This window comes from Panthera tigris, chromosome F2 (assembly GCF_018350195.1).
Source record: "Panthera tigris isolate Pti1 chromosome F2, P.tigris_Pti1_mat1.1, whole genome shotgun sequence".
Lineage (NCBI taxonomy): Eukaryota > Metazoa > Chordata > Mammalia > Carnivora > Felidae > Panthera > Panthera tigris.
The window spans coordinates 51,459,939-51,471,326 of record NC_056676.1 but is presented as its reverse complement, the minus strand read 5'-3'; the positions used below and the strand labels follow the sequence as shown (position 1 = coordinate 51,471,326).

The window sequence follows — 11,388 nt, the reverse complement described above, 5'->3', positions numbered from 1 at the left end:
TGACTATCTGGCACTCTATTTCTGAGGTAGTTTGAAGATCTTGAGGAAGCATACACAAAGCATTTCAGAAAGCACATAGTGTTATTAGTATACAATAATAGCATAAGCATTTGAAATTCTACTTACCCTTTAGGCAAAAATATTTGGCTATTAATTGCAGAAATTATTATAGATCTTTAAATAATTACTATGTCTAAGAAAAACTCTAACTTTAGGTAAATATTAGAACATACTAAGATGTATCTTTTTGGGGGGAAAGAATTACATTAAGTTTAGCCAAACTAAAATTTTTCTAAGAAGCTTGATTTTGTACTACTACTTCTATCAAAGCATCACTTATAAAATAAACACGTAGGTAAAAAGTATCCAAACAAGATGCTGAAATTGCTGAAATTTCTCTGTGATCTTGGAATTTTAAAGATTGCCAATAGGAATTAATCATCCTTCTGTACCAATTGCACAAACCACATAAAAACAAACATGACTGGTGGTTTTAGAGCTAAAGGAGAAGCTGGTATGTTCACCTTCACTGGGAAAGTATAGTGCAAGTGAGAGATTCAGAATTGCCTGTCTCTGTAGGACTTCTTGGAGAGGTTTTTTCTCAAAACCTTGACGAGTCACGCTTCTTACATGTATGTCAATATACAACGAAGTAGGCATACAGAAAATTCTACAATGGAGTGGAATGTTCAGTGTAGGAGAATCTGATAGAATCATTGCTTGGTAAATTAGAAACAGATCTGAGCCATTTTCATTTTCTTTATGCTCTACAAACTTTATGAAATATCTAAAAGTCGTAAAATGGCAATATTAGTTTTGCCAAAGTTTAGTTTGGCAATATTAGTTTGCCAATGAAAAAAATCTGATATGACAGAGAAATTTAGTGGGCATTAATCTGCTATTTATTTATTTTTCTCAGATTTAATGTGTCTTAGAAAATTCTAAAAACAATAAAATGTGAGGTTATAATTCTTACCAAATACAATGAAAGTTAGTAAATATTACGGTACTTTCGTGCTAAATACAGAATTTAATGTCAAATTATGATACCTCAAAATAGTAGACACTTGAATTGCTAGATAATAGGTTTAATATAAAGTATGGATTAAACTACTATAGGATTATCTTTGTTTTCTTGTGTGATTCTCTTTCAAACTGAAAGTTGCAATATCTTCTTAAAGAAGGATGTACATTTTTGTTTCCATAATAGATTCTGTTAAATTAAAAACTAATGACCAAAATTTCCAAGTAGTATCTCATATAAGATGTACACTTCTATCATGGTGAAACCTACGTCAACGTTTGAAGTCATGCACAAGAATAAAATATATTTTCTGTATTTTCTGATATTTATATATTACTATTTTAATATATGTTATAATGTTACATTCCACAATACCACTTTCTTGTGTTTGAAATACAACCAAATTGTAGAGTACAATTGGTTACTTCTAGCATCAGTAGAATTTTTCGACCAAGGCTTCAAAAGAATTTCCTCATATTCAACTCTGGACAGTAACAGTTTATGCAGGCACTGATACAGATTATTCAAACTTCAGTATATTTGAATTTGAAGATGGAGTTAGAAAGTCTTCTCAGTGAGCCTATGTGAACACTCCGCTGAATAAGGTGTGGCTGTGAAATGAGAAAGCTAGTTTCCTTAAAAGGAAAAATGCCTGCTATGCAACAGGTTTTCATCCTAAAACTCCATGATAAGAAAATCTATAGTTGGAAAACTTAGAGCTGTTAGACAAAAAAAAGACAAGAACCCCGATGGCAAAAGTCCTCATAGATATTTTTCATAGCCACCAAAATAATGTATGAAATAATTACACATGAAATACACACCATCAATAGCATTGTACCAATGGTAATTAAAAAAAAAATTTTTTTTAACGTTTATTTGAGAGACAGAGACAGAGCACAAGCAGGGGAGGGGCAAAGAGAGAGGGAGACACAGAATCTGAAGCAGGCTCCAGGCTCTGAGCTGTCAGAACAGAGCCCAATGCGGGGTTTGAACCCACAAACTGTGAGATCATGACCTGAGCCGAAGTCAGATACTTACCTGACTGAGCCACCCAGGCGCCCCTACCAATGGTAATTTTAAATCCTCAATAATAAGCAATATTCAATTGGTTTTCAAAACCAAATGTTTAATGCCTTTCAACTTTTAGAACTTGGATGTTTTATGATTTGCTGATTCCCAAGTTCACCTTCTTACCATTATGCCTACTTAACCGGAACAGGAGGGAAATTCTGCATTCAGGTTTTCTCTTCCCCACACTTTGTTGGAGGTGGGGCCGCACCTATATTCTTCGTTTGCTTTTTCTGCTTCGAACTTCCCAAACTCGTTATTTTTTTTATTAAAACAAATTTTTTAATGTCTTATTGTTTTTGAGAGACAGAGAGAGCAGAGTGCAAGTGGAGGAGGGGCAGAGAGAGAGGGAGACACAGAATCCAAAGCAGGCTCCAGGCTGTGAGCTCTCAGCACAACCCCCCCAGGGGCCCCTTCTTTTTTTAAATACTACCAACCGGTATATCAGGTGCTGATTCTCATATCATGTGGGAAGAATTCTGTGTAAACCAAATTTTTGTGTCAATGGGAACTCATGCTCAGGGAAGTATTACTGTACTTTATTACGTCATTCTGTTCAGGGACAAGAGGAACAGATCATCTGGCCCCCGCTAAAGTGGCCTCTCAGGGTAGATGCCCCCTTGATTCCTAGAATGTTTTTTCAGTACTTTCAATTAATTTCAATAAATTTCAGTTCCAATTTAAAAAATATTCATGCATGCATACATATATATACACACTAGATTATGTGTGTATGTGTGTGGAGAGACAGAGACAGGAAGAGAAGGAGAGAGGGAGAAAGAGATGGAGAGAGGGGGAGAGGAAGAGGGAGGGAGGGAGAGAGAGAATAATCAGAAATAATGAAACTGGCTTCCTATAGGGATGGGTGGAAATGAGTTGAAAGAGAATTCTGTAGAGTTTTGACTTTGGAACCCTTTAAATCCTAACATATACAAAAAGTAAAATTAAATAAATGACAGATAAAACCCTAAAATTGAATATAAGTAACAACCCAAATTCTATTTCAAATGATTAATCACACAGAATGAAAAGAGGGATGTACATAACTCTTGAATACAATACTTTGATTAAATACTTCAGTCTAGGGGCACCTGGGTGGCTCAGTCGGTTGAGCATCTGACTTCGGCTCAGGTCATGATCTCACAGCTCGTGGGTTCAAGCCCCATGTCGGGCTCTGTGCTGACAGCTCGGAGCCTGAAGCCTGCTTTGGATTCTGTGTCTCCCTCTCTCTGCCCCTCCCCCGCTCATGCACTGTCTCTCTCTCTGTCAAAAATAAACATTAAAAAAAAATACTTCAGTAAAGATAAAAGGCTGCAAAAGAATATTCTACTTTTGTTGTGAGGGTATGGGTGTAGCAATTCTGAAAATATAATGTGTATACTGTCAGATTAAGCAAATGAGTAATATACTGATATCCTCACTGTGGGAGAAGAGAGATATAAAAAGATTTTTTAATGTGTGAGCTTGATGAGGGGCCCAAACTCACAAACCGTGAGATCATGACCTGAGCTGAAGTCGGACGCTTAACAGACTAAGCCACCCAGGTGCCCCAAGGAGAAGAGATATAAACATGAAGTGAGGAAGACAAGGAAAAATTCTGTAATGTTAGATTGCAATTGGAGGTGTTAGTGTGCATTCATGATGTGTGAATTTACTTCCTATCTTTGTCTCCTAAAAGGCCCTAGAAGCAATGCCACCCCAGTAACAATAAGCACATCTAACGTTATTTCCAAATATCATTCTCCTTGAAAAGAAACATGTCTACTTGGAGAAATGGCTGATTCTAAGATTGGGTTACAAAACATAAAATCTGGAACATCGTACTGTACCAGAAGCAAGCACTCAAGAAAAGAAATGTACAGAAGTCAGTTTGACAGGGTACTTATTGGTTAAATAGAGCACAGAAATGGATTGTAATACTTTCAATTAAAAAAAAAATTAATTCATACCAATAATACATATTCTTAAATGATAAAAGAAAGCTCTTACAGCAAATGCCAACTAACAAATGTGCTGGGAATGAAAGAAAAATCATTTTACAATCATTTCTGTAATTCAGGCAAGAATCTTCAATGGATACCAGAAACATTTTGTAAATTTGGAGAATAGATTATGGTATTAAAGTATTTCCCCACACGTTCCTTATTACAAAAGGAAAATGGTAGTAGTGGAGAAACATAGTGGACACTATCTTAACTACTCAAAGCTATTATTATTCACCATTAAGGGGATAAACATACATATGTAGATTCTAATATGATGCAGAAGACATGACATCACTTCTGGGGTTTTCTTGCCAAAGATGCATAACCACAATATGGTTAAAATTTATACAAATCCATATTGATGGGCATTCTATACTCCTGAGTTCTTCAAATATACCCACTGTCACAAAACACAAAGAATGAACTCTTCCAGGTTAAAGGAGATGAAAAGAACAACTAAGTGCAGGATCCTGGTTTGGACTACCTATCAGGAAAAATAATGCTTTAAAGGAGATTACGACCACTTGGTGAGATTAAAAAATGTTTTGCATATTAAATCAAAATATTCTATTATGTTAAATTTCCTGAATTCAGTCACTGGACTGTGGTTACATAAAAGGACGTCCTTGTTCTTAGGAAATGCATGCAAACACATATGTGAAGTATAATAGAATTAGATTCAGCATAAATAGGTGAGTGGGTGGGTATGTGGAAGGATGGGGAGGTGGTGGGAAGAGAAAACAAAGGGTTTTGTAAACATTCTAACACCTACTCTTGGTAAACAGATACATTACTGGTGCGTATATATCAAGGAATTAAATTCCTGGTCAAAGGCTCAGCTTTACTAGATACCAACAAGAAAATTTTCCAAGGTTGTTCCACTTCACATTCCTTTTAAAATAGCTTTTATTGGCCATTTTAATGCTCGTAGGAATTGCCAAAGTCTTCTGCCTTTTTTGTTGAACTTTTTTGATTAGTAGTCAATTATACATTGTGCACTTAAGACCATCAGATCTGTGTATTATACAAATATTCTGCTCTCTGTTGGTTGCCTTTTCACTTTTAATGATGTCTTTTGATGAAGAAAATATCTTCAAATTTTAATGTAGTAGAATTCATCATTCATTTCCTTCATGGTGAGTGCTTGTGTGTCCGACCATTTAACAAATGTATGCATATTTTAAGGTCATGAAGATATTCTCCTGTGTTTTTAAAACTAATAGCTCTACTATTTACCTTTCCCATTTAGATTTACAATCTGTAAGTAACTTTTGCATGTGGTGTGAGATGGGTCAAGATTGTTTGTTCCATACAGATATCCAATTAACTGAGCACCATTTATTGAAAAGACTGTCCTCTCCAGCAAGCAACAGTGTCTTTTCAAAAAAAATCAGTTCGTTTCTGGACTCTTGATTTTGATTCTTTTCTCTAAATCCTTTTACTAATACCACATTGTCTTATCCAGCTTTTTAACAGATCTGATATTCAAGATCACAGCCTCATTCTTCAATGCTGCCTTATTCTGTCTCTAAATTTCCATATAAATTATAGAAATCAGCTTAATTTCCAAAAATAAACCTGGCTGAGAATTTCATTGCCAACATAGATTGATTTTGTAGAACTGACATCTTTCAATATTGTCTTCCTATCATGAATATGGCATAGCCTTCCAACTTATCTTCTGTTGTTATATATCCAATATTTTCAATGGTATTACAAATGGTAATATTTTAAGTTTCATTTTCTAATTGTTGGTTGTATATGAAAAATGGAAGGTTTTTATATTGAACTTAGTAACCTTGCTTAAATCAACTAATGAATTCAAATGGTTTGATCTTTTTGGAATTTTCCATGCCCACAATGATGTCATACACAAATGACATTTAAAGTTCTTCCTTCCCAATCCTCATGCCTCTTCTCTTTGTTGCTTTTTCACTGGCTGAAACTTCCAGAACAATGTTGAATAGAAGCGATGATAGCAGTTATCATTGTCAGGTTTCCTATCTCTGGGAGGAAACTTTTAAAAAATCACCATTACAGATCATGCTTCCTGTACATTTTCCAAAAATAATCTTATCAGATTAAGGAAGAGCCCCTCTTTCCTAGTTCACCAAGTTTTAATCATAGACTGGCACTGAAATTAATCAAAAGCTTCGTTTCTATGGAGATGGTCATGAGACTTTTTTTTCTATAAATGTGGTAAATTGGTGTTTTAAAATGTTAACTGCTCTTGCTTTCCTGGAATAAACTTGATTTGGTTATATTATTCTTTTATATATGGCTGATTTTGATCTGTGGTTATTTTATGTAGGATTTTATATGTGTTCAAATGAGACTGTTTTATAACTATTTTCTTGTAAGGATTGTAAAGTTTTGGTATCAAGGTCACACTGGTCTCAAAAGGCAGTATCAGAAAGTCTCTCTTTTCTCAATACCTTGGGAAGAGTTCATCTAATACTGACACTTTTTTTTCCCTTTAAATACTTACAAGAATTACCCAGTGGAACCATATGGGCGTAGGGCATGGTTTTTCTTTTGTGGATTTTTTTTTTTTTTTTTTAATTAACAGATTCAATTTCTACAATACAAAACCTGTGTTTCTTCTTGGGTCAGGTTTAGCAAACTGTTTCCCAAAATGTTTTTAATCTACACTGTCAAGTTTACTGATACAAAGTTGTCCACAGTATGCTCTCTCTTTGAAGTCTAGAGGCTTTAAATTCTTAACAATGGTAATTTTTTCTCATCTTGCTAGAGGTTTATTAGTCTTAGTCTCAGATTTTGTCTTATATACTTGTTTAAATTTTATTGAGTTCTGCTATCTTTAGTTTGTCCTCCCTTCTATTTTCATTAGGTTTAATTTCTTGTTCTTCTAGCTTCTAGAGATGGAAGGAAACTTTGAGTCTTGTCTTCTGCCTATCCCTTAATATTACTATAGCCCCAAGAATTTATCTCAAGAATTCTCTCCAGTCAGTCTATAATCTCCAAGGGTGTTTTATTCATACATTATGGCTTCAACATACCTGTATGTCGTTGATTTTAAAATCTTTTTATGAGAACCAAATATTAACACTCCCCATCAGCTCTCTGATTTCTCATAACCAATCTAAGTTCCCTGTCTGCTGCTTCTTTCTCTTCTTTGTACATCACTCCTATCAATGGATGATATGCCCAGTTGCTGTAAGTAAAATACCTGAGAGCTAGCCTTACCTCTTTCTGACATACAATGACAAAATCATATTAAACTAATTCCTAGATCCACGCCTTTTTTTTTTTTTTTTTTCCATGCATCCTTCTTGATTGCCATTGCTATAATTCTTATTCAGGCCTCATCATTTTTTCTCTGGACTTCGTAACAGGCTTATTGGTCTCCTTGTCTCTAGTTTTTCTCTCTACAAATCTAATTTTCAGAGACCTTTCTAAAGTGTAAACTTGATTGTGTCATTCCTCCACTCATATTTTCTTAGTTGCTCCTATGAGATAAAAAAACAAAATCTAAATTCTTGGAGTTGCACACAACAGAACTCTTTAGGGCATTAGTCTTACCTTGCTATGCACTCCCCACCAAAAGAGAAAAACATAATTTAAAAATATCAAATGACTTACACTTCTTCACATGTCAAGTGCCCTCTCACTTCTTCATTTTTTAAACTATGCTGTTCTCTCTACTAAATGCATCCTTCTATCACTATTACCATTACCACTGTCACTACCACCACCCCAAGCTGCTAGAAGCAGGTTTTACACATGAACCACAGCAGTATGTTTAATCAAAGATTCCTTAGATATGAAAGCAACTTGATTATTCAATAAATCCAAACTCGAATTTGTATTTATGTATTTAATTTTATTTGGTATACACCACTATGACCTTATTATAATTGAAATCCAATACAGGATTTTCTTTTTTTAAATGATTAGTCAACTCCACAAAGACAATAATACTGCTGTGGAAGACCAAGGGAGAAAACGATATATTTATTTACAATTCTCTATACTGTAAACATTTAATCTATATACTGTTACTAACTTATGAGAGAGCTTTACATACACAAGGAAATGATGCCCACATTTCTATTCATATTCAGCGATAGCATATTAAATAGATCAGATTTTCTTTCCCATTAGTATTATGCTTTCTTTAGATAATTATCTAAACTTTCAAAAGATCTAAATATATTCAAGTCCTATACAACTAAAACTACTAAAGCCAACATATTTGGCTTATAATTTCCTTTTTAGAATAATTTAAAGTGCTATAAGCAACCTGGCAATCGACACTTTCTATAAGAACAAAACTACCTTTAAACATTAATTTACAAGATAATATACAAGGTTTATCTGGAATAGCTGAAATTTCAGCACAAGGTCACTGTCACATGTATAACAGCAGGATTTTTTTTTTTTTTGCATAACATGAAGCTTTGAAATTAACTGATGAATGACCGCCACAATGGCATATTATTGGTTTCCTACAAAAGAGGATAAGAACTACTAGTATATTCTTTTTTTTTTTTTTTTTGAGGTCACTTGACAGTAAATTTGCATATTCAACAAGTCTACTGAGTTACAATATTGTCTACTATAATCATTGCCCTTTTATAACAGCAAATGCTAATGGTAGTTAATAACATATACCACTCAGAAAAACACACTTTTTTTTCCATTTGAACAAGAACCTATATTTTGGGAGGTGGTGTGCAACAAGGCTAAAACAATGGAACTATAAAACAGTATATCTGACACAATATGTTGAAGGAATATGCATCTGTTTCATAGTTTTTGTACTTATAATGCCCTGCTAAGCTACAAATATGCAAATAGTATATTTTCTTGCTTGATATATTAAATCCAGTAGAATCATCAAGTTCTCATTCTCCTTTGTATTTTATAACTTTTCATCAGATAATTCAATCATGAAAGCATATGCCCAAACCTGCAGATCATGTGCATTGTGGTCTATCACAATCAGAATTCTCCTCAAATTTCATTTTTATTAAAATGAAATTGAGAATACCTGCAAAATTAATAAAGAGAATGCTGTAGTAGTGTGAATTAAAATTAGAACTCAGTGGTTTATGGAATATGCATAATTTTGGCATGTGTTCTTTTTTCCTTCATAAGGATGACTAAGTTGAGCATGTCCAAAAGTCACCTGTGCCAATGTCACAGATATATCTCACAGCATTATCTAATCTTCATTCTCTCAATGCTCCAATTAGACTCCTCTAGTAAAACAATCAACATAGTTTTAAAAACAATAAACCAAAATAGGTCCAAAAAAAGCACCATCCTATTAGGAGACTGAGATAACACGGATGGTAGATGAGGTGGTCACTATGATCAAAATGCTGCCAAAATTCTGACAAAACCCAAGCTGTTATACTGTGTGGACCCACATCATGGTCTAAACCTGAAAAACCCTGGGACAGAAACATGATTTTAAAAATAAATTCCAAAATTAGAGATGTAATAAATGGTGATACAATTAATTTTCAAGCACGAGTGACATGTTACGTTGTATTGCTTCTTGAACTTTCCAAACAATGCTTGTCCATGTCAGGTTTGGGCCAATATCCTGCTAAGACAGCATTACATTTATTCAAAAGCCCAGATTTCAATGTCTTGGATAAAGAAATCTTCCTTCTTAGAAAGTGTATGATTCCCAAATGTTTTACAAGAATGGCTTCTTCCATGGTAGAGATCTCCATCAAGCCAAAGGGCAAATTCTCCCCTGCAATATATAAAAGAAAATAGTTTTAACAATAATCTCTTAATACTTATGCCCTAAGTTATACAATAATTACTGCAGAGGTTGTAAAATAATAATTTAAATGAGACGTTTCAATATTCAACAACTCTAAGACCATCAATTTCTTAAAACACTTTCATACTCCTTTCCACACTGGTACAAGGCAATTTTGTTTTGTTCACATCCTATTATAAAATCACTTACTATACAGATCAAGTAATAAAATGAATCCTCTAAAATTAACTTCACATAGAATCAGCTTTTTAAGACACGTGCCTCTCTTTCTTTGCCTGGTACTATGCGTTTCTCTTTGCTATATAGTTTTAATGTATTTGACGTAAGTTAAATATTTAACATGAATACTCCCTATCATCTAACATAAAATGTGTGGTTAATGTTGAGAGTTCAGTCTCCAATTCACAGCTGAGGAAACTTTAGACTTGAGTTTGCTCAAGGTCCCATGGGTGATATATGTTGAAACCAGAATCCAAATCAGGTCAGTCTAACTCCAAAGCCTGCATTTAAGTCCACCATGTCATGATTTAGATTTCTTTGGGGCTCCTGTTTGAAATTCTGGTGTACCAAGTCCCTGTAGCTCCAGGTTTCTGAGCCTGTACTCTCCTTCTCTAAAGAGTGTAAACTTGTCTTAATTTGTTACCAAATGACTCAGTGTTTACTTTAGCTTGTTGTAATCATGTGGAATAATCAAAATCAAGTTCTAGCAAAAATCTAATGATATTATGTTATTTTCAAAGATTGGAGGCACCCTTAGCAGGTTTAAAATATCAGCCATTTGCTTGTAAGGCCTTCCTGGAGAGCTAACTGAATCACATTAAGACTACCCTTTGGGGTGGGGCTGAATGACTGCCTGCACTCAACCAAAAAAAAAAAAAAAAAAGTGCAACTGGAACATATAAACATACGTTGATGCAACAACTAAAAATAACATGGTTTTTAGTTACCTGGTTATGTCCTTCAGAGAAGGCTATGATAACCATGGTTATTTTTTAATCACTGAAATCCTGTCTTCCAAATACCTATCTATAGAGAAGTTGTAAGAGAATTTATTTGAACCACTCAGGATAATGAATATTCTTATAGGCTAACAAGATTCTGCAGCCTGAATAAATTATTATTATATATTCTCAGCTGTGCAAAACAAATAAATAGTACTTTATGTTTGGGAATTAATTAGCATACTTTATGTCTGATCCTGAAGGACAGAGAGAAATACCAAAGGAAGGAGCTGGCGTTTGCTACTAAGCACTATCCGAAAAGTCTAGGCCTGGAGGAAGAGCAAGCGACCTTCAAAAACACTGTAAAGACTGAATGAAGGTGGGATCCCAGAATAAGTAAACAGAAGTTCTCACAGTGCTTGCTACGCAAAAGAATCAAATCAAATAACTGACTGACTCATACTGTTAAAAACAAAATGAGTAAGAAAACAAATCCTGAAAATCTGGAGGAATTTCACAAATCTTTTGTAGGAGAACAAATTTCTACTATTCTCTGACGTATTAATCCAAATAGTCTCCCAGGGTAGAAGAAAACATTTGGAA

The 11,388-nt window shown here is 34.2% G+C and overlaps 1 protein-coding gene across 11 annotated transcripts in view; it reads right to left on the bottom strand.

Moving 5' to 3' along the window:
* Nucleotides 1–8,027: 8,027 nt before the first annotated feature.
* The window catches only part of OXR1 (oxidation resistance 1), a 363,189-nt gene continuing 359,828 nt past the window's right edge, over nucleotides 8,028–11,388 (bottom strand). For all 11 annotated transcript variants that reach the window (XM_042973624.1, XM_042973627.1, XM_042973626.1 and 8 more), the window contains one exon: nucleotides 8,028–9,811. In XM_042973624.1, coding sequence (XP_042829558.1) covers nucleotides 9,676–9,811 — 136 coding nt within the window. In that variant the 3' untranslated portion in view covers nucleotides 8,028–9,675. The remainder of the gene's footprint in view (nucleotides 9,812–11,388) is intronic.